The following is a 25,044-nucleotide window of genomic DNA, read 5'->3' on the forward strand; positions in this document are numbered from 1 at the left end:
CGCCACGCAGCCAAAACACCCACTGTTGATAGAGACACTATCGCTGGCCCTCTGCTCAACACAGACAGACTGTGACGCATCAGAACAGCATCATGTCTCGTCACTAAAAACTGATCCTCAGGAAAACACCCAGGAAAACATATTTCAGCACCCAGAATCTCCAGAGCCACAGCCTCTGTCGCCAGACACGTTCCCATTATCACCTTGCTCGCCTCTCTTGGGTTTCTCAAAAAAGATGGAGGAACTGGTGCATGCTGGAACTAAACTTTCACACTCCATCGCCGCAAGCCCCCAGTTACCAACCAAAAAGCGGCCTGCTCCACAACCACCTCTGAGCCCACCTGGAAGAGCCCTCCGACATTTGCCCCACCGCCAGGGCCCAAACAACAACGCACCATCTTCAGCTGGTGAACAAAACTGCTCTCCATGATGTGTCTCGGGTGCCTGCTTAGATAACAGTGTCTTTATCAGATGTTTACAGAACAAGCAGGAACCCAGTGTGCCTGTAGCTTTCTCTACACATATATGTGTTGTATTACGTGACAGAAAACCGAAGACTTTTTCAGGCCGTACAGCAAATCACTCAAATCTTGTGTCTATTAAATATAAATCTGAGACTACTGTAGCAGAAACAGCTAAAACTGTTAAGTTAGCACTTTTAAACATCCGATCACTCAACAATAAGTCACTTTTAGTCAATGATTTTATCAGCTCAAATTGCCTTGATTTTATGCTTTTAAATGAAACTTGGCTAGATGACAGCTGTAGTGCAGCAGTTCTGAATGAAACAGCTCCTTTAAACTTTGACTTTTTGAGTGTTTGCAGAGCCAATAGGAGAGGTGGAGGCATTGCTGCCCTGTTTAAAGATGTCTATGAGTGTAAACAAGTGTCATTTGGTGACTTTTTGTCTTTTGAATATCTGAGTATAGCACTAAAAGGTGCTCCACGTATCTTACTGATCATTATCTACAGACCTCCAAAATATTCTCCAGCTTTTATTGATGATTTTACAGAGCTGTTATCAATAGTAACCTCTGAATTTGACTATTTTACCATTGCTGGGGATTTTAATATTCACATTGATAATCCAGAAATCAATGCTGTAAAAGAACTGATGACTGTTTTGAACACTTTTGATCTGACTCAGCATGTTCAAGAACCCACACACAATCGTGGACACACTCTTGATCTACTTATAACTAAGGGTTTACACATTTCATCAACTGTTGTTAAGGATGTTGCACTATCTGATCATTTCTGTATTTTTTTTGATATATTGATCACTCCAGCTATTAAAGACAGATCTGTCTCTGTCAGAAAGAGATGCATAAATGAGAACACTAATGAGCAGTTTATGAAGGCCATATCGCTAGCACCAAGTATATCTGCAGACTCTGTTGATTCTCTCCTTGATTTGTTTAATTCTAAAGTTAAGAATGTCATAGATGACATTGCTCCTGTTAAAGCCAAGAATATAACTAGCAGCCAAAGGGGATCTTGGACTAAGTCCCCAAAATTAAAAATGACGAAAAGACAGTGCAGAAAAGCTGAGCGTATGTGGAGAAAGACGAAACTAGTAGTCCATTATAATATCTATAAAGACAGTCTTCGTGCTTTTAATATGGAACTAAAAACTGCTAGGCAGACTTTCTTTTCAAGCCTTATAAACAGCAACGTAAACAATGCTCGTAAACTCTTTGCAACGATAGAGAAACTCACAACCCCCCCCCAGTCGGATTCCCAGTGAGCTACTCTCTGAAAGCAAATGTAATGAGTTTGCTCATTTCTTTACTGACAAGATCAATAATATCAGAAAGGCAATCAGCTCATCCAATCAGCCAAGTTGTGTCGACGTCAGACTAGCTCAACCACAACTTAAGAAATCAGACATTATGTCCGATTTCATGGCAATTAATGGCAAAATCTTAGAAGAGATCGTGCAAATTATGAAAACATCAACCTGCAGTCTCGACACGCTCCCCACATCATTCTTTAAAACGGTGTTGACCTGCTTAGAAATGGATCTTCTAAAAGTGGTAAATGCTTCACTTCTCTCAGGGATTTTTCCTAACTCACTTAAAACTGCAGTTGTTAAACCCCTCTTGAAGAAGAGCAACCTGGATAACACCATATTGAGCAATTACAGGCCCATCTCAAATCTCCCTTTCATTGGCAAAATCATTGAAAAAGTTGTTTTTAACCAGGTTAACAAGTTCTTAAACTTCAAGGGGTGTTTAGACAATTATCAATCTGGTTTCAGACCACATCACAGTACAGAGAGCGCCCTTATAAAGATAATCAATGACATCCGCCTAAATACAGATTCAGGCAAACTAACAGTGCTGGTACTGCTCGATCTCAGTGCTGCATTTGACACTGTCGATCACAGCATACTTCTGGATAGGCTGGAAAACTGGGTTGGGCTGTCTGGGACGGTCCTCAAATGGTTCAGATCTTACCTTGAAGGAAGAGGTTACTATGTCAGTATAGGTGACCATAGGTCAGGGTGGACACCCATGACATGTGGAGTCCCACAAGGCTCGATTCTGGCACCACTCCTGTTCAACCTTTATATGCTCCCTCTGAGCCAAATAATGAGAAAGAACCAAATCTCCTACCACAGCTATGCTGATGACACTCAGATCTACCTAGCCTTACTGCCTAATGACTACAGCCCCATTGACACCCTCTGCCAATGCATTGATGAAATTAACAATTGGATGTGCCAAAACTTTCTTCAGTTAAACAAAGAGAAAACTGAAGTCATTGCGTTTGGGAACAGAGATGAGGTTCTCAAGGTGAATGCGTACCTTGGCTCTAAGGGTCAAACAACAAAACATAAGGTCAAGAATCTTGGTGTGACTCTGGAGTCAGATCTGAGTTTCAATAGTCATATCAAAGCAGTTAGTAAATCAGCATACTATCATCTCAAAAACATTGCAAGAATTAGATGCTTTGTTTCCAGTGAAGACTTAGAGAAACTTGTTCATGCTTTTATCAGCAGCAGGGTGGATTACTGTAATGGCCTCCTCACTGGCCTTCCCAAAAAGACAGTCAGACAGTTGCAGCTCATCCAGAACGCTGCGGCCAGAATTCTGACCAGAACCAGGAAATCAGAGCACATCACACCTGTCCTCAGGTCTTTACACTGGCTCCCAGTCACATTTAGAATAGATTTTAAAGTATTATTACTGGTCTATAAATCACTAAATGGCCTAGGACCTCAATACATTACAGATATGCTCACTGAATACAAACCTAACAGATCACTCAGATCTTTAGGATCAAATAGATTAGAAATCCCAAGAGTTCAGTCAAAGCAGGGTGAATCGGCTTTCAGCTACTACGCCCCTCGTTGCTGGAATCAGCTTCCAGAAATGATCAGATGTGCTCCAACATTAGGCACATTCAAATCAAGACTGAAAACACATCTGTTTAGCTGTGCCTTTACTGAATGAGCACTGTGCTACGTCCGACTACTATGTTTTTCTCTTCTTTTTAATTCTTTTATAACACATTTTATCAGCTTTTATTTTATTTTTATTCCTACCATTTTTATGTTTGTTTTTATTTCTCTTATAATTGTTTCTTTTATTCCTGTTTATGTAAAGCACTTTGAATTGCCACTGTGTATGAAATGTGCTATATAAATAAACTTGCCTTGCCTTGCCTTGCCTTGCCTTTTAATAACGCATTATTAAATGTTGAACACCTAGCGAACAGGTGAGTATAGACACACCAGGTTTAGGAGTGAGCGCTGTCTTTGTATTTTTCTGTTTGGTTAGATTAGAGTAGGTAAGTTAGGACATGCAAACGCAGTAGACTTGCTTTTGATTATTTTGTTTTCAGTTAGGTAAAAGGGTTATACTGAGTTCGATAGATTTTTGGTTTTGTTATTTTCTTTTCTTTTAGCGCCACTTTTGTCCTCTTCCCCTGCAGGGGTTTATTGTTTTAGGATTTTTTTATTGGTATAAATTGTAGATAATTTACCTGTTGTTGTTATTTGTTGTTATCTATATTCTTCTTCTTTATTATCACTATTTTCTGTTCATTTTTGATTTTGTGTACTAAATGTTTATTTTTTTGGACAGGATTTTTGCGTTGTTCTTTTCCTCCCGCATTTCACAGAATGATCACAATATAAATGTTACGTACTTCAGTCCCTAGATTAACATCAAGAAGTCATAACATTAACTAATGTTAACACACACGGCTATTAAATGCTGAACTATGATTATTAAATGCTGTACAAGCATCGTTTGTTCATGTCAGTAAGTACATTACCTAACATTGACGCTGTGCCCCGTATTCTAGAGTGTTACCAAAATGTTATCATCACAAGAATAAACTGAATAAAAATGCATAATACAAATTTATTATAATTACAAAATGTTTCAGTTGTTACTGTATTTTTATATTAAAAGCCACAAATATGTCCATTGGTATATGGTGAAAATAAGACTAATATCACTGAACCCAAACTTGTGTATGTACAAAAAACATATGCTATTCAAACTATATCCTACTGTGAAGCACATGATTTTGTCAAATATTACAGTGAATTCATACGTGATCAAAAATGATATACATAATTAGTGAAAAGAGAGTTGAAAGACTGTGACTGACATCTTTTGCTTTCTTGCTCTGTGGTGTGAAGCAGCCGATGGCGTCGCTGTGCCGCGTGTCCTGTGCTCGAGTGGGTCCTTCTAGACGCATCTGAACTGAAGACGGGATCTCAGAATACAGCTGGTACGACAGGTTACGCAGCACACATACACAGTTTTCCACACCCTACAGACCAACAGTCAAAAAATAAGGATTTCAGATGCTTTTAGAAATGAATACAACAGATGACATCCTTAAAGGGACAGTTCACCCAAAAATGACATTTACTCACCCTACATTTACAATAGTACATTTACACGTACTATTTACTTTAAACATGTAAGAGTTTCTTCCAGTTGAACACGAAGAAAGATATACTGAAGAATGTTGAGGGGAAACACAGCTATTAACTTCCATAGTATTATTAGTTCGTACTATGAATGAAAATGGCTTCTTTTTTCCAGCATTCTTCAGAATATTTTGTTTTGTGTTCAACAGAAGAAAGAAAATCATTCAAGTTTAGAACCACTTGAGGACATTTTTATTTTTGGGTGAACTATCCCTTTGAACACAAAAGAAGATTTTCTGAAGAATGTTGGCAACCAGTCACCATTGACATCCATAGTAGGAAAGAACATCCAACAATCTACAAAATATCTTCTTTTGTATTCAACAGAAGAAAAAAATGTTTGAAACAAGTAAAGCTACATATATATTTGGGGGAAATATTCTTTTAACATATATTTATTATACAACAATATTTTTCTAACTGCAATCTAAGATTTTAAATCTAGGCAATGATACATTTTGAGCACAGACTCAAGGCTAGTATATTAGCAAGCACTAGATCTTAATGTTGCTTCTCAGGTCTGACCTTGTTCTCTCCTTTACCCTCCTGCAGGGAGTTTTGAATGTATCCCACCAGAGAGTCCACCAGCCCTCGAGTTTCCCGCATCTGCTGCCTGGTTCTTTCATTCACCGAGCTCAGGTTCCTTCAAATATAAAGGTTGTTAACAAGATGTTTTCAAGCATAAAGGTTTAAATATTTATTGCAGGTAAATCCTCCTATTGAAAAATCCAATCTGTAAATGTACACTTTGTCTAGTATAAATGACAAAAACAGAGACTAAAAGCTATAAACATCTTTATAATTAGTACACAATAACAATGTGTATATATGGTGTATCTGAGCAAAAACTCTTCTTTTTTATTAGCATTAACTATTTTTTTTTTCAATGCCAACCTGGCAACCCTAAGCCCAGCTGTAATTTAAAAAAAAGATTGTTGTCCAATAACTCTATTATTTTTTTTAATGAGCATTATTTTTTTTTACTTTTTGTGACGTAACGCACGTTATTCCTAACAACATATACATCATGAAATATACAAATTATAATTTTATGTATGATTATTTTTCCTGTTAAAAATAGACACTTTCATGCCTGCACAGTTTAAATGTCTTACTACAATGTTTGTCATATTTGCTCTATGTTTTGGTTAATTTTTGACCATGCTGTGCATGCATTCGCATAAGTATGCATGCAGGAATCTGAAACTGAAGGCATGTGAGGGCAGTACCTGAGGCAGCCTGTGGTATTGAAGAATATATCAGCCTCAGACGCGCTCTGTTGAATGACTCCAGCATCTCCTCCTCCAGACAGAGGCACCAGCACTCTCTCTGTCAGCTCAGCCAAACTCTCTCTGGCCAACCTCTCCTTCAGACTATCTTTAGATGACAGGTTCCACAAAATACCTACAGAGAGAATTAGTTTAGCTTTTTGCTTATGATTACCATTTGCATTTGTACATCCTGATGGATGGTTTTTGAAGCCACCATGAAATCCAAACTGACAATTTATATTTTTATTGTTGCATTGCTTAATATGAATGATTTATCTGCACCCGTTATTATTACTAGATTTATTTAATTCTTGTGTTTAGCTGCGCAAGGGCAGGACAACCTGTCACTCACATGAAATCACAGTAGTACAAACAATGATGCAATGATTGATCATTTCCCAGATGACAAATGAAGTCCCCCTTATGTCTTTTTCTATTTAAAAAGTTGAAATATTTAATGACAGAAGAAAGGACTATTTTTTTAAAGCTGACATTTAAATGTATTTTTCCTGCTCGAGCATAATTTGTATGAACATACATACGTGTTGCATCATGAAAACTTAATTTTCCCATGATTATCCAGTTTGATAAAAATATGTGTGTCAATTTCTGCCATTCACACTAAAGAAAACTAAATGGACCCAAGTTTAATTTAGTTCAGCTATGTAAAATAAATGTTTTATTAGAGCAGAAATGTCCTCAAAGGATAATATTGTTTGAATAATTTTTTGTTAGTCTTATGACTTAAATAGTTATACTAGTTAAAGGTGTGATAGAATGCATTAATGCAATATATTAAATTAAATAGATGGTGTGTGGTTTAAGTAAGTGCAACAATTCTCCAGAAATGGCTAACCAGGTCCACTTTTGAGTTGTGTTGTGGATGAAATATAGGGTAATTTATATTTATACGTGACAAAATGAGCTGACAGAGATGTACTTTCAGTTGTATTTTGTAGTTTTAACATATACAAAAACATCGGCATGAATTAATATCAGCTTCTGCATAAATAGATGGGTTTTTTAAGATTATTAGCATCCTTTCTCTGAGCAATATAAATATAAACTTGCATTGAATGCAATATATTCAGCAGTTTACTAGTGTTTGTTGCTTCATAACATAGATACAGTTAAACAGACCGTACGCCTCTTTGGGGTGGTATTGAATAAATTTATGATCTGCATATCCCACATTTTGCTGTGAATAGGTGAGACTACTTTGTCATGAATGACTGTCTGTCCCGTTTTCAAAATAAGAGTCCCACATACATAGTAAGTATAAAACAAGCTTAGATAAACTTAAAAATAAGGAGAAAATGTCTCATTGTTGTAATCCCACAAGGTAAAATTGTAGCCAATCAAACACAGCCTGGACATGCTTATGAATCACCCAGTGTAAATCGTCAGTGTGTTTTTTTTCCAATGGGGAATATGAACAGCTAGTGTATTTCAGCCAATGATAAAGTTCCAGTGAAAGCTTAATATGACTATTTTTATTATCTTTTTACAGTATCAATGTTGTAATGTAATTACAAATACATTCAGTTACATAGACTTAAGCATTCATTTAGTTGTTCAAGTGTAAAAAGGGATGAAAGACCATGTAATTAGAAGCGTCATCAGGATCAACAGGCAAGCGTTAAAACTCTATTGAAAATACTGGGGTAAAATAAACTCATATTTTAAAGAGATGGAATTTAATGCAGAGTTTCTTGTCCGGTCTGAGACCCACTTTATATTGTATATCTATCAGGCAGTGAAGATCACTGATTTTTAAAGAAATCAGACCTTAAGCGTAGCAGTTTTATAATGGAAAGAAAGGCTGGCTATCTTAAATTAAAAGTCTGTGTGCTTATACCCCATTTACCATTTGTTTTTCACCAGGTTTTAAGATTCACAAGTTTTGCATGAGAACGAAGAAACAATGGTATTTGAGCCTCACGGTATGTCACTTCTATGTACTATTATTACTAATATTCAGCCAGCTATGCCTAGGTATATCCAGATTTTTATTTAAAGTTCATTAAAAAGTGACATGCAGGGGTGATTGTATTAGCACAAATATGCCTTGTCATAAAGCAGTCTTACATTAAATTCCAAATGTCATAAAAACTTTGTAATTGACACTGTATGTAATATAAATAACACAAACAGTAAAAAAGTAATATATAAAATGGATAAATCCCAACTTTTAGACTTCTCAGTGCTCTTTCGTATGCTGAAGTTTAGTACACAGAGTGTCTTGCAAAGCAATAAACTCATCACAGATCATAAAACGTCACTGGGAGACCTGGCAACCCCGAGTCCAGCAGGAAAGAATGTCAAGGATTGTTTACTAAGTGAGTGTGAGCGGGCGGGGGTGATAGCAGGGCTCACAAAGCACAAAGGCTTCTGGGAGTCTCCTTCCCACTGCATCTGAGACTTGGAGTGAATCCAGCTAACGGTCAGACCACTTTTCCCCTTTCTTCTCTGCTCTCGCTGTGACTCTAAATGCACTCACTGCTCTACTTAACTCTCCACCTGTTTGCACCGTCTGTCCTCAATCCAAGCTGTTGTAGGTGGACTTTTGTACTGAATCAATACTGATCTACTAATAAATACGCTTGACTTCTGGCTAAGATACGAGTGCCACTCTGTATTTCCAAATTCAAGTTCATAGTCCAAAACATTTGCTCTCCTCTGAAGAAAAATCAAACAGTCAATCAGACGTACCTGTGATATTTTTGCGTAGTTCATCATCTGGTTCTCTTAAAGCACCGATTAGTTTGCTAATACCGCCAGCTTCGATAAGTGCAGTTTTGTTGTCCATATTCTCATAGATGAGGTTGCGTGTAGCACCTGTAGCGTAGCGCTGCACCTCCTGGTTCTCACTGCTGAACAGCTGCACCAGCGCTGAGATTCCCTTCAAACTGCGCACCTGTGAAAGAGGTTAAAGATTTAGTTGGTTTCTGGGAGAAATACTTTTATTTATTGCTACTTCATTGCTTATACTAAGGTGTCACGTTGGCGAAGTGGGGAACACTATCGCCTCACAGCAAGAAGGTCGCTGGTTTGAGCCCCGGCTGGGTCAGTTGGCATTTCTGTGTGGAGTGAATTGAATAAGATAAATTGTCTGTAGTGTATGTGTGTGAATGCATGAGTGTATGGGTGTTTCCCAGTGATGGATTGCAGCTGGAAGGGCATCCGCTGTGTAAAACATATGCTGGATAAATTGGCGGTTCACTCCACTGTGGCGACCCCTGATTAATAAAGGGACTAAGCCGAAAAGAAAATGAATGAATGAATGCTTATACTAATGAACATGTTCACATTGAAATAATCTGGTTTACATGTGAACCAATAACCTTCCAATGCAAGACTTTTTCATTCATTCATTCATTCATTCATTCATTCATTCATTCATTCATTCATTCATTCATTTTCCTTTGGCTTAGTCCAGAGACGCCCAAAGTAGGACCCGCAGGTCAAAGTTGGCTCATTGCAACCTTTCATTTGGCCCACCGTCCCATCTAACGTAAATTTTTTTTTTTGGTGATTTGTTTTATTGCTGAGCGACAAAAAAAGCTAACTGAAATTCAATTTTCAAACTAAATGTTCTAATTGAATCTGATTTTTAAAAATTTAAATACTCGATGGATAGAGATAGATGCAGAAGACATCAGCGAGCAAATCATGCAAAAACTAGTGTAACTCCATTCTATTATAAATGAAATAGTTTTTGTTTTTACTGTAATAAATTCATTATAAAAAATGTAAAACAAAATATTTTCTGTGTCCCAATTCGCATACTATCCATCTTAAATAGTATTTGAAAATAGAATTAGTCTGTCCCACATCATAGTATGTTTGTTGAAAAGAGTATGCCAAAGGTTCCCGGATGATTTACTATTTCTGGTAAAAACTTTAAGTGTAGAAGCGTTCGTACTCTAACCACTGATATTGCCCACAGTACATGGTGAGTTGGACGTGAATTCAATTAAAATACAAATGCGAGTGAAAAGTGTAAATAAACTACACATGATGGACACGCGACACCAACTGTCAAGTAGAGATGACTGTATGACTGTTAATTAATATCTAGTTCACTGGAAAATATTTAAAATCATATTTTCTGTGTAAGACTTCATCTGCAACAACAATACTGAACTCATATAAAAACGTGTTTGGACATTAACGTCTGAATGCATAATTACCCAAAGGCCTGAGGATATTTCTGTGCATGAAAGACTTGTGAAGGGGAGATTAACCTGCTGCTGCTTCTCCAATAAAGTAGGAAATTAAATATGGCAGAAATGTGGATGATTGACAGGGCTCAGCAACACAACGATCTGTTAATGAGCAAGTACTATGTCCCAAAGCTTGCATACTCTTCTGTTACACACTCAAAAGTATATACTTTTTAAAAAAAGTACATACTTTTAGGGCGTAGTATAAGTATGCGCATTGGGACTCAGCAACACTGTATTAGTTAATATAAAGCAATGTTTTCTAATTATTTTCAAATATTATTAAATAAATGAGGAAATTACCATGACAACTAAATTTACCTTTGGCCACTAGCCTCAATGAAGTTTGGTTTTTGGCCTTTTATAAGAAAAGTTTGGGTACCCCTGGCTTAGTCTGATTTATCAGGGGTCGCCACAGCGGAATGAACCGCCAACTACTCTGGCATATGTTTTAAACAGCGAATGCCCTTTCAGCTGCAATAAAAGACTTTGTTTTTCTAGAAATAATTTTATTTCCTGGTAGTGATATCAAAGTGTATAAACATTTGCATATAGTTTGCATATCTAACTTCTAGAATATAATTTGTCAGTTGTCATGTAATATGCTGTCATGACATTATTAGACATAATTAGACATAAATAAGACATTATAAGTCAATGAAAAGTATCACAAAGTCAGGGAGAAACTCAGAGCTCATATATTGTCCTTTGAAGACATAGAATTTTGATTTTGATGCATTTTTGGACCCATTTTGGGAGGAAAAATCTACAGTCGTGAAGACTTCCATAACTTCCATAAGTCCTTTGACTGAATATTACAACAAGTCACCACAATTCCTTTATGTTGTCCCAAGACAAATGGATTAAGTTAACTTAATTGTTTTATATTCAATCCACATATTTGTTTAAACGATTAAGTTGTCCCCCCCCCCCCAAAAAAAACTTAAATTACTCCAAAAAAATAAAATAAATGTTTATTTTTATGTTTATTTAGATGTTAGTATCCGTATTTAGGATATCTATAAGCTAGTGCACACCAAAACAGTGACAAAATTTGCATTTATAAGATATAAACCTGATATAAACATTAAAAGCTTGCAGTTTGTCACCTCCATTTAAATGGATCAGCGCTTTTACTCATATCACCTCATACTTCAGTTTCATATCAAATCTTGACCAATCAAATGCTCTTTTGTATCTGGTATGCCCCGCCCCTTCAAGACACTTCTCATTTGATATTAAATAAATAGTTGGAACAAGCAGCAATTTTCTGAGTGAAACGCCACTAAATGTGATGTCATAACAGTATTTTGTATTCAAAGTAGAATTACAATAAGCACTGTGCACTTAAAAGAATTATTGCACCCATAGTTAAAATGAATATACTTTTTTTTAAATAGAATAAATCTTTCATGGGTTTTCTACAACATATTTCAGCAATCAACATCTTTTGTTTTGTATTAGGCCATACAAGACTTAATAACCGGAGTTCCTTTTAAGGGATCCCGTTTCTGTGCGTCACACTTCACAGACAAAGTTAGGAAATCACCTGACTTAAATAAGACTTTTTCTGCCCAACATGGCAACCAGCTTAGACATCTGACTGTGTTTTGCCATGATGTGCTCTCAGGCGGAATGTTCTGCCCCCTGAGGTCCAGGAAAAAAGATTAAGGTCAGGGTGAAGGTATTCTCTCCATCTGGCTTGAATATAAAACACATAACAATAGCGAAGAACAGGACACTTAGCCTTGAGCTTGACAATGCTCAATCATGCAGATATACAACTGAAGACTATATAATTAGCTCTACTGTGAAATTGTAATTATTTTTCAAATATTTTCAAATTGATGTTAAGACAGCAAGAATATTTTCATAATATTTTCTAATTTTATTTATTTATTTATTTATTTGTTTATTTATTTTTATGCCAGTCAGACAAAAAGACATATCTAAAAAAATCTTATACAGCTCAGGTTAATATTATTTGTGTCCTCAAGATAATTTGTAATTTTTTGTTTATTTGTTTTGATAGCTACAGAATAAACCACTATGCCAATGACTTGACTAATTAACCTAATTAAACATTAAAATTGCACTTTAAGCTGAAGTGTCTTGCAAAATAACTAGTCAAGTTAGCCAGCACTTACTTTTAGGGATTTACACCAACCTAATTTTAAATAGTAACAGTTCTTGAGCCCAGAAACAAAAATTAGGTGTCATTGGAAAGAAGACACTTTGAGCTGTACTATGGTCTATCATGATCAAAAATATACAATATTATACATTATGAAGTTATGTGAAAAATAATTTGTATTGTGTTCAATATTTGTTTTTTCATATACATTCAAGGAAAATATTAATGTAATGGCCTAGAAAATATGCCTTGAAAGCCAAGTGTTTAATGAGTTTATATTTCAAATTTGATGAAGATAGCATGAAATATTAGTATTCTGTAAAATGTTTTCTGAGGCTTTATTGGTGTCTTTCTCTCTCATACCGCCAGAGGCCTTTTCTCAAACATGACCATCCCAAACTAAAACAGTAACAGTTGCTGAATAATTTGGTCTATATTCACAGTTAATGTATCTTTGGAAAGACACTTTGAGCTTTATTATCCATAATCTAGAGTTTATAATGCTCAAAATGAGTTATAGATGCTTAAATATTGTATACTGTGATCATGGGAAAGACAAAAGAAAGCAGTAATTAAAACTATTAAGTTTAAAAATGCAGCACTTGAGAAATATTTGGAAAAGTATCTTCAACTGTACATTTTACTCACAAATTACACTCTAATCCTGCTTTTTAATGTTGTTGTTTTTACCAAACATCACTTACTTTTTATTGTGAAGCTATCTCATGTACTTCATTCTATCCCTGAACATTTATATTTATACACTAGAAGGGGAATTTTGCTCACTTTGTCTACATGGCCATCAACAGATAAACACACATTTGACTGGGTTTCCTGCTGCACAATTTGTATTTAATTATTTGTCTTTGGCTGTTGCTGCTTTAGCGTCTCGCTCTAGTTGCTTCACATTTTTAAGACTAAGTGTAAATTTCAAAAGAGTCTTGAAATCACGTCATTTAGACCCCGGCATGCATTCTGTTCCTGTCAGATGCACTTCATCTGGCTGTTTTTGAAAGGAAGAACACATCCTGTGTTTACGCCCTTTGTTCCTGTCCAAACTCATTTCAGTTGCTACCCAGGACTAAAAGTCGCCTTGCACAAAGCCAGCAAATTGCAGTCTGCCCAGACTGGACCATGAGCTACAGGGCGAAAAAAAAAACCCCACTATAACCAAAGATCTTCCTTTGTTATTGTTCTTGATTGAAAAATGAAAAAAAAATGTTAAATGAAAAAGACAAATATTTGTGGCCATTCCAACAAAAAAATGTACCACAATATTAAACTTCTTGCTCATGGTCAGCAATAAGAATATGAATTGGTAGTGGAAATGCAGTAGTCAATATTTGAACTGGTCCAAAACCTTTCGAGAAAGCCGTCCTAAAACTAAAACAACACCCATTCATGCATTAGGAAAATTTTGAAAACCATACTCGATTCACATCAAATGTTGCCTACTATATATACTGTATATTTTTTGTTTACCATGGTCTTAGCTTCATTGCTGTGGTAACACTGATGCTGTATGTAAGCTGCTCCTAACATCTGCATGGAGACGTCGGTGGAGGAGAGGTAACTGACTGCTGTGGTCATGTCCAGGTTATGGATTCTGTTCATTCACAAAAACAAAATGGAAAAATGGTCAAATTTATCATATAAATAAATGATATACGTCAAATAATTATGCATAAATATCCTAAAAAAATAAAACATAATATTTAAAGTATAAATCTTCACTTGAAGAATCATTTAATATACTTTCTAAAGTTTTTGGGGTAACAATAAGACTTGTTTTAAAGAAATCAATATTTTTAGTCATTTAGTTTGCATTAAATAGATCAAAAGTGATAATTAAGAGATCTGGAATGTATCAAATTATTTTAAATAAATGTTGGTGCTTTAAATGGCTGTTCCTTTCTATCTAAAGAATACTGAAACTGTTCTAAAAAACTGAAAATGAGAAGAAATATTTTCTGAAAATAAAATCTGACTATCATCATTCCCAGCAGGCGTAGGACGTCTACATGATGCCAGATTGATATTGTACCCCAACGTCAGGGGACGTTTCATTCTGAGTGGAAATGAAAAAAGGGTTGATGTCAGAACCCAACGTCAGACCCACGTCCATGTCCAATGACGGGCAAACTTTGGATTTTGGTCACTTTTTTTAATGCAGCCTAAAAACAACCAGATATAAATGTCTAATGATGTTACAGCTTGACATTGTGTGGACATTGCCAATATAACGTCTATCATACATTGGATTTTAATTGCAATTCCTGACAAATAAATGTCAGGTCAATATGACGTTGGATTAAGATGTTGGCTCGACATTGGATTTTGGTCACTTTCCAACACAACCTAACATCAACCATCAACATCATTTGATGTCGTTATTCGACATCACAATAATGTTGTTCTTAGGTCATGATGCTGGGTGAACAAGATGTCTAGCCAGTGTCTAAGTCTCACGTAATATTAACATCTTATGACGTTGTGTGCCTGCTGGGTTATTTCTGAAGGATCATGTGACACTGTAAAGTGGTTGCTTCAAATGCAGCTGTCACAGAAATAAAAATAATATTAGAATATATTAAATTACAGACGCAGATTACGAATTGCTATAATTTTTATGTTTTGTTTTCTGAAGGATTCTTTGACACAGAAGTCTAAAATATTGACTGCTGAAAATCCAGCATTGCCATGATAGTAATAAATGACATTTTAAATTATATTCAAATAAATTATGAACTGTAATAATATTTCTCAATGTTATTTTACTCTTTATTTATTTAAATTTTTTTATTAATTAATTAATTAATTAATTTATTTATTTATCTATCTATTTTTGATCAAATAGTTACATATTTTCTAGGCAACATGTTCCAATCACAGAAATATTACCAACCTTTGCTTTATTTGCTAATAATGATTATGTTGCCAAAGTTGTCATCATGCACTGCATTATACGCGTATTTGTATTCGTCTCCTAATAATCTTAAATTCTTAATAGCCAAATATGTCAAGTAAGTTTCAGACAAGGTATAAGAACATTACACACTCAAAAGAAAAATAAACAAGCCTTGACAATGGGGTGATACCCCAAGGTGCAAAAAAGTTGCAGTAATATGGTACACAAATGTCCCTTTCTAGATAGTTCAGCTTTAGGTACAGCCTAAATTACAGGCCTTGTACTTTTACATCTTTCTTTCTTTCTTTTTTTTGTATATTAGGACTGACTGTCAATAAAAATTAAATCAATTACTTTACCCGCCAAGACCATCTGCAGTTCCATCGGCCAATCCATCATAAACGTCTACACCACGACCCACACTTTTCATGCTATGCACGGACCCGGCTCTCTTGATGGTTCCCTGGTAATGTCCCGCACCCATCAGACTGTTTCCCCCAGTGGACATCTGCTGCCACTGCATTGAACTGCCGCTCAGCCTCTGATGCTGCTGCTGCTGCACCTGACGATTGTTTATACGGCTGATGGTCCGATGGGAAGGGCCTTTAAATGCATATTGATTAGCCAACTCTGCCTCCCTCCATCCGCTGTTGAAACCCTCTCGCGCCAGCGTCCCACTAAGGGTGCGCTGCCTGTGTGCAGTGTTGGGTGAAGGGCTTTGGCCGTAGGTAGGCATCCAGTTCCCCACAGGAGATGGTTGGCGCTGCAATGAAAGCCCGGCCATCGCTGCCACCTCCTGCTCAGTCCGACTCAGCGTCCTTGATTCAGATGTTTGCATCTGGTTGTAAGAGCTACTCAGATGTGCATCATCATGGTATGTATATGGACGACCCACCACTGCAGGCATGGGCACACCGAGGCTGATCCTGTGCCGAGTGCCTGTTTCCACTGCAGAGCGAGAGGAAAAATCCCCTGCATACTGAGACAGTCGAGGCGCCTGGGTAAATAGAAATCAAATGCAATTTTACAAAAAGTAAGTGATATAGACTGTACACTGTAAAAATGCAGGGTTCCACGCAATTCCTTCAAGTTGTCCCAACACAAAATTGAATTAGCTTAATAGTTATTACAAATTTAAGTTGATTGAACATAAAATAATTAAGTTGACCCCCCCCCCCCCCCCAAAAAAAAAAAAATCTCAAGAAGTGTGTTGATTCAACTCATTATAAATAAGTAGTTTGAATAAACAGCGAAAATAATTTTTGAGTGCAAGAAATGCAGGGTTCCACACAATTCCTTCATGTTGTCCCAACACAAATCGATCAAGGTAACTTAATCATTTTTGCAAATTAAGTGAATTGAGCAGAAAACAATTAAGTTGCCCCCCAGATTTTACATAAGTAGTTTGAACAAGCAGCAGAACTCAGTTTTTAATGTAAGTAACTCAAATGGTAATGCGTGGCACCAACAATGCTATGGTTCAAATATTGGTTCTTTCCTCCAGAAAAGAGTCACAGACAAAATAAAAAGTCTATCATTTCATATTAGGCTCTATCTTTTATATTGTGGTGTCGCAAAAAAATCATTGTTTATGGTAATCCTTTTTATCATTTATGTGAGCGCAATATTACATCTCATTATGGGGATGCAGAGAAAAAACATGAATAACAGCAGCTTGAGAAAGTTGCAGTCTTGAAATTACAATGTTTACATTTAGCATTTTATTTAGCTATATTCTATGCTGCAACTGTAATTATTAATTTTCAAAATGTGTTTTATATGTTTTGTTAATATTTATTTTATATTTCTACATTCTAAAGGAAACCTTTGCAATCAAGTTCTAAATAATGTAAGTTTCTATATGGTAAATATACTTTATATAAATGATTAATTGACTAAAAGTGTGGAAAAGATACTACAGTATATCATGATATACAGTATATTGTTATCAGGATATGAGATATGTCAGGATATGATATCATATCAACCAGCATTAATTAAAACGTGTACATTCATTGTAATGTAATAGTTCAGTGTGGCCAAATACACAAATACATACATCTAAATAAGTGATTAACTATATGCTAATTGCTGTCTTTCTGATTTGACTAAATGTTTGATGTCCTGAGACCAGTGCTTTGTGTGATGTACACAACAATTTCCCCATATCAATGTTTGTTACTACTTTGGCACCCCACATAAAATACTATAATCAATTATAGTAAATACACAGTGTTTTTTAACATTACTGTAGTAAAGTACATGGATAGGTTGTGATTATTATATGGTTGCTATGGAAACACAGTAACTGTAGCCATATAAACAAATTTCCACATTGCTGTATAGTTTTGTACAAATATATGGTATATTTTACTGCAATACACTAAAGTTTACTATAGTAACAACAAAGTATACTACAAAAAAGTATACTAAATATAATACAATATTTATACAGTAATAAATATACTACAATATTTATTACAGTTTGTCAGTTCACTATAGTTAACTCTACAGTAGGCTGAAGCAATCATTAACAAAGAGTTGTAAATACTATCATATGCACATTCTAATAGACTTTACTATAGTATGGTTAAAACACTACAATAATAACTAAAATACTTTAAATAAACTATTGGTTAGCTTATGAAAAATGCTAATCTATAAAGTAACTATGAATTTAAATGTATTTTATTATCATCACTATAATAAAGCCATAGAAGCAAACTTGTATAAATTAAAAAAGAAAACATAGGTGTGGTCTCACCTTGATGCGTTTGCAGAGCTGTTTTAAATGTGATGACAACCCAAATGCTGATTGGCTGAGACAACTGCTATCACATGTACATCATACAAAATACAGGGCTACGTTTACGCTGCAAAAGGATTTTTTTAATGGAAACAGTGGTGTGTTGATCACCCTTTTCTGATGGCGCAAGAGTTACAACTACGGCAACTGAGAAGGTCATAATTATTTTTTGAAGAATTTTCAAAGCCAGATGAAACCATTATATAAATAAATAAGTGTATATTACCACATTACAGTCACTGCTCTTGTCGTCCAGAAGAAGACTTTTTACTTGTACCCATTTTTCAAACTGTCTCTTTAAAACCACATAGTTTACTTACACAATGCTGCTGATTAGGCTGACATTTTTGATAGACCCACCAAACAAAACAAATGGTATTTCAAACCCCATTACACATGGTTTCCAGGAAACAAGCCGATCAACCCGGAAACCGTAGCAAAACGCTGTGCACCGGTTTGAGCTCAAACATGCCCCTGGTCAGGACATCAACCACTTGGTGAAATCAGGAAGACCACTGTGAGCTCAGTGTTATCGTACAGAATGCGTAACTTGGCCTCTGTTTCACCATGTGAGGTCTCGGGTTAGGAATGTTTCAGATGCACTTTGGGCTCTGAGCTCAATCCCGCAGCTCACTAAAACTGCACTTCACTTTCTAAACACGGCTCCCACAGGAGAATGCAAAATACCGCATCATTGTGTGTGCAGGGCGCAGCCACACAGACTGTCATTGTCAAGGGATTGTGGACTTTGCAATCAATCCAACAAATAACCAGGCTGTTCTGAAGAGTGCTATCAGTGCGAAATGATATAAAACAATGCTGTTTTTAGCTCTGTAGCAAGACAAAAGTTGCGAGCTGAAATTGAACAATGTATTGTTTTCTGTAAAGGATTTGTCTTGTAAAGCTTCAAGGCTTAGTAAAGGAAGATAAGGTAAGGCTGAAAGCTATGCTTAGGTTGTAAAGATAAATCCATTACTAAAACAAGCTCCAGTTTCACTGTTTTAAGTAGGTGAAGATCTGTTGAAAATGCTGTGAATGTGCTCACACTCACCGCCATTGTTCTGTTGCCATTGTAGATCATAGATTTGGAACTGAATCCAGGGCTTCTGGTTTGGTATGCCACAGTGGACGAGTGGCCGTTAAATTCTGGAGGAAAAAATTGACCAAACGTTAATTGTATATTCTTTCTGTGTGTGTTTTTGCCTTTATCCCAAAAACTTTTTGTGTTATACTTTTCTTTCTTTTGAAGAACAAGTGACTTTATTAGTATAGCACAGGGGTGCCCGAACTCGGTCCTGGAGGGCCGGTGTCCTGCAAAGTTTAGTTCCAACCCCAATCAGACACACCTGGGCTAGCTAATCAAGCTTTTATCAGGCTTTCTAAAAACATCCCTGCAGGTGTGTTGAGGCAAGTTGGAGCTAAAATTTGCAGGACACCGGCCCTCCAGGACCAAGTTTGGACACCCATGGTATAGCAAAAAGACTAAGACAAGACACTGAGACAAAAAGACATTTTATTTTTGCACAAAACATTGCAATACAACAGGGTGAGTAAATATCAGATTTCTAAATTTAACTTTTACTATTTTACTAACTATATATACACACAAGCATCATATTGACTTTATTAAAATACACCCTGATCTGACGAGGAAGACGTTTCTCATTTCTCTGGATTTCTAAATGTTTTCTTAGTGCCCAAATGTGTTCTTGGAGATTGCAGTTGAACCACCTGGCATGTTTAAACTAGGCATGGGACGATAACCATTTTATACCCTTCCTAATGCATGTGTAAGATTTTTTATTTATGTTTTTTTAGGACAACAGTCTCTCCAGCAGTAAATCCAAAGGTGCCATTTTAAATTGTAAAGAAATCAATGTTTTTTAAACTAATGAAGAGAGCAGAATGAATTGATTCATTTGAATTCAATGATTCATTTGAATTATTCAGCCTGACATGTTTACTGTTCCAAAATACTATAAAAGTTTCTCAAAATAAAATAAATTGTGTTCAGAGGGGAAAAAGTTGTAGCTTTTTACCCAAATATTTAAAAAGAACATATTTTAGAGCAATGATCCAATTACAGTGAAACCGTGATATTTTAATCCAAGTTTATCATACTGTCAGAATCATAAACCGGCCCATGCCTACTTACAATTGGAATTGAACCATCAAAACATTATGAACATATTATATTGGGTAAAGAAAAGGTTACTGTACATTTGGTGACAGTATTTAAACACGTAAGTCACAAAAAAAATTGAAATTTTTACACCCTCATACCGCAAAACCGTGAAACCGTGATATTTTATCCAAGGTTTTCTTACCATCAGAATCTTATACTGGCACATGCCTAGTTTAGACAATGTTGTACAAATGACAATTGCTGTATATGAAGGATGAGAGAGCTCTTGGATATCATCTGAAATATCTGAATTTATGTACTGAAGATGAATAAAGGACTTCAAGGATTGTAACCACATGAGGGTGATTAATAACAGAATTTACATTTTTTAATGAACCAATCCTTGAAGCTTCCTTTCAAATCCACAAAATAAACATTATAAACACACACACACACAGGCCTGATCTCACGAGAATACGTAACTATTTTACTATTTTTCCAAGTTCAGTCATATGAAAATGTACAGTTTTAAAAAAGAGGCGTGACACCCAACCTTACACCTAAACCCAACCATCATTGGGGGATGAGCAAATCGTACTAAACAGTATGAATGAGATCGTTCGAATTAGCCACTAAATCAAGAAGTTACGAATTGCCATGAGATTGTGTTGGATAACTATATAACTTCTCCATAATATGTTTTATTTGACCATCAGGTATTCGTCAGACTTGTTTTTTCTGCATCTGAGCCCTATTTGAGTTTGTGGTATCATGTGCTTAAATATTTGTTTGAATCTTTGACTTTTTTTTCAAATCCAGTCAACTGGATTTTCATTTTACATAATCTGATTAAACTAATAAACACAAATCCTGGACAATAGAAAATGTTTAGTTCAGTTTTTAATATAATTGAGTGGAACAAAATTTGAGCCAACTGATAAAATATAACAATTCAATAATCATTTTTCAAGAGTTCACACTTAACTGATGATTTATTATAAGCTTGTTTGGCATGCTTGTCCCCGGAGAGAGCCCAGAGCTCATCATCCTCGAGCCCGGGGCACCCTCCCATTGCAAGGTGAGAAGGGAGTTCGAGCTCAGGTAGATTTCGAGAACTCCTCTGCTGTAGTAGCTAAAGAACAAATAGTGATTGCTCTTAAGAGATAACTATTTACTAGGAGCATGTTTACAGTGCCGGTTTGGATTAGTCAACTTATGTTACGTGTTTTTGGATGGTGGAAGGAAACCGGGAAACCAGGTGAAACCCACATGAGCACAGGGAGAAAGTGCAAACTCCGCACAGAAATGTCTGCTGGTTTGGTAAAGCCTGGAACCAGAGACATTCTTGCTGTGAGGCAACAGCGCTAAGCACTTGGCCACCGTGTCACCCATCTAGGAAGAAGGAGGAGTAGGGATGAATGGGGGGATTCTTCAAAATGAAGATAGCAGTGGTACGTAACCCAGGGTATTTGTAGTGGCTTAGGAGTCGTCTGATTGGTGCATTGAGAATTGGATAATGCGGATCCAGCCGCTAGCAATCATAAGCACGTGATCTTCTCGAAATTAGTTTATAAATAAACTTCACGAAGAGAGAAATCAAGTGTACATTTAAAATAAAATAAATTAAATCTGTGGAACTAGCTACAAAATAATAATTAGCTGAAGCCTCATGAAATGTTTCACAGAGCAGTTTGCTTTCATTTTGATTTGTTCCAAAATATGGGATTGGTCAACAGTGACACCAGACCCAGCGTGTCACCTGATCCTCATTTGGCATTCAACTCTCAGACTTTGTGCTTCAACGAATTTTCAGCGATCGGGTTTCTTCTATCAGTGCTTGTGTTCTCAACCCAGTCTACTGCAAACACTGTTCACACCTATCAGATCTGTGAAAGTACAGCAGCTTTAAGTATTCAAAAACATGCTCAGAGGAAGCTATTTGATGGGTAAGAAGGGAAATCTGCTAGAGTAATCACACCGTAACCGAACAAAACAGAAGGGAAGGAGGATGACATCATAGGGTGGTCCTTTGTCCTATTTTCAATAGTTTTTCAGGGGAACGTCGGTGTTGTCTTTTCCTTTATGTCCTTTATTCTTTGCCCTGCACATCAACTTTCATAGACAAACATAAAAACTGTGCATGAAAGAAAACCTCAGTATGAAACTGAAATAGTCTCCATTCATCAAACTAAAGTGAACTATCCATTGCCAGCAAACCCATATGAGAGGAGTAAAGTGGATTCGGTCTTTGCAATGATTGAAAGATGAGGTCAAGCATATATTGCTCCTCCCTGAGGAGAGATGAATTTCAGCTACAGCTCCATATAAGTGTGACAGAACATGTTGCTCAATAGATGAAAAAAGATTATTGACTTTGGCACATCTTTAGAATGTTTTTCTAATGAAAAACAGGCAAAATGCTGAACTCATTAGACTAAAGAGCGTTAACTATCTATCTTGATATTTGTGTTTAATTCTGCAGTCTAATTAAAACAACTTTTCTGTAAGATGAGCTCATATTTTAACAATAATAACGTGATAATACAATCTGCATGTTCAAAATCCTATTAAATGTTTAAAAATTCTTCACTATCACAGCCTTCTCTTTAAGCTGTCTCATCATAAAACATTTTCCCACACAAATGTCTGGCTAATTCCAGATTCTAAGCTGTGTGCGGACGTCTGACAGGAAGCACAAAAGCCCAAATGAAAGCCTTGGCAGGAACGTCTAAAAGGTTCAAGACCTGACCATAACCGTCTCTATCTTGATTAAGTGTAACTATAATTTAGAAGAAAAAAAGTCAGCATTTTTTTTTTAAACAATTTAGAAGCTTTGAAGTGCACTGTATTGAGATGGTTCCCTGGTAGCCAGCAGATACATAAGTTTATTACATGCTAAATTCCTTTAGATTGGGTGGAAGAGAGTGTTTGGGGGAACATTACTTCTGAAGTTGAAACATCTGTTTTCTTTTAAAGAGCCTCGGAGTGACTTGCATGTCTCTGCTCATCTCCTCCTCCTGTTTTTAAGCAGATTAGCAGTACAGTATGGTACATACCAGCACCTTAATTAACTTCTTTAATAATGTAACTGATAAATGCAGTTACTAGCAGATACTAAAAATGATTTAGACATTTATAATTTTTTTAAATAGTGGAGAATGCTAATCTCCTTCTGTTTTTCAGTAGATTAACAATACACGCTAACACCTTGAAAAGGTGGTCCTCTACGATATCATATTTTAAACTTTAGTTGATGTGTAATGTAGCGGCGTGAACATAACATATCTGTATGTAATATGAGACACTGGCTTTTACAGAGTCTACAGCGAACGGTATGAGGTATGAGATTCAGCTGTGTCCTCTGTGTCATTTTCTGTTTGATTCAGGCTCACGCTGATACGGCTAACAGCTACTCTAACTGATAGTGTTTACACAGCACAAAAGCATGTGCTAGTAGGGGTGTGACGCTTTTCCTGGTGACATGGAGCTGATCTGTAAATCACAGCACATTATGTTAGCTGACCAATCAGAGCCCTTTGAGGGCGGGCTTTCGGAGGAACTAGGAAATACGACACTTGTTTTCATGTTAGCAGAGTAGCTGTATGTTATTAAAGTAAGATATATATAAAAAAAAATAACATGATTTTTTACAAATGAAGCATGAGCACACATTGCTTTGCTTCTTATAAACACAACCAAGCCTTAAAAATACAATCTGGACCACCCTTTAATTAACTTCTTAAATAAAGTAACTGGTACAGGTAGGCTAGAGATAGATTCTACAATGATGAGTCATTTTATCTACAAAAAGTAGTGCAAAGAAATGTTTTAACAAGTAAAAAATGTAATTAAACGAAATGAAACAAAAATATGTCATTTGACCACAATGTTTACAGGTGGTGTGAGTGGCTGAGTGTAAATATGTTCCGTTATAAACCCATGCGCAACAACATCTACTAACTAAACTTGCTGCTGTTAGTGATAAAGTGTGAGCTTCTTGTTGCACATGCTCAATAAATCAGCAGAATGAGTCTGACAATGATTAAAGCCCAAGCGATCCCTACATTCCATGGCAACTTGGTTAGAAAATCTGAAAAACAGGGCATAAATCTTGATGACAAATAAATAGCGTGCGCAGGGTGACACATTTTGGGATAATTGCAAAGTGGCTGTTGTCTTCTATACGCAAACGAATGTGCCTTAAAAACAACACAACTGTTCCATAAGGGTAATTTTTCTCTGAAAAGAGTTTGACACCACACATCCTCCCATTCAAATCTCTCATTAGCTAAAATAGAACTGGCCTACTGATAAAGCACCAATGGCAGGAAACTCTTCTGCAAAGGACGTGAAGGTGTGACAAAAGAGTCACGGATCAGGTCAAACCGAGCTTATTGTTAAGGTGCATGTAAAAATATGTAAACAAGCAATTATGGTTAAAATACGAATAAAAGTGTATATAAAGTTGCAGTCAGAATTATTATCCTTCTTGATTTATAAACCCCCTGTATATGTTTTTCCACAATTTCTGTTTTTGTGACATATTTCTAAACATAATAGTTTTAATAACTCATTTCTAATAACGGATTTATTTTATCTTTGCCATGATGACAGTAAATT

The 25,044-nt window shown here is 36.0% G+C and overlaps 1 protein-coding gene across 2 annotated transcripts in view; it reads right to left on the reverse strand.

Moving 5' to 3' along the window:
* The window catches only part of pkp3b (plakophilin 3b), a 50,467-nt gene that overhangs the window by 15,284 nt on the left and 10,139 nt on the right, over positions 1–25,044 (reverse strand). For both annotated transcript variants that reach the window (XM_056461630.1, XM_056461629.1), the window contains 7 exons: positions 19,351–19,445; positions 15,853–16,490; positions 14,068–14,191; positions 8,938–9,142; positions 6,184–6,358; positions 5,480–5,597; positions 4,627–4,791 (listed from right to left, as the gene is read on the reverse strand). In XM_056461630.1, coding sequence (XP_056317605.1) covers positions 4,627–4,791; positions 5,480–5,597; positions 6,184–6,358; positions 8,938–9,142; positions 14,068–14,191; positions 15,853–16,490; positions 19,351–19,445 — 1,520 coding nt within the window. The remainder of the gene's footprint in view (positions 1–4,626; positions 4,792–5,479; positions 5,598–6,183; positions 6,359–8,937; positions 9,143–14,067; positions 14,192–15,852; positions 16,491–19,350; positions 19,446–25,044) is intronic.

The sequence above is a fragment of the Danio aesculapii genome, chromosome 7 (genome assembly GCF_903798145.1).
Source record: "Danio aesculapii chromosome 7, fDanAes4.1, whole genome shotgun sequence".
NCBI classification, from domain to species: domain Eukaryota; kingdom Metazoa; phylum Chordata; class Actinopteri; order Cypriniformes; family Danionidae; genus Danio; species Danio aesculapii.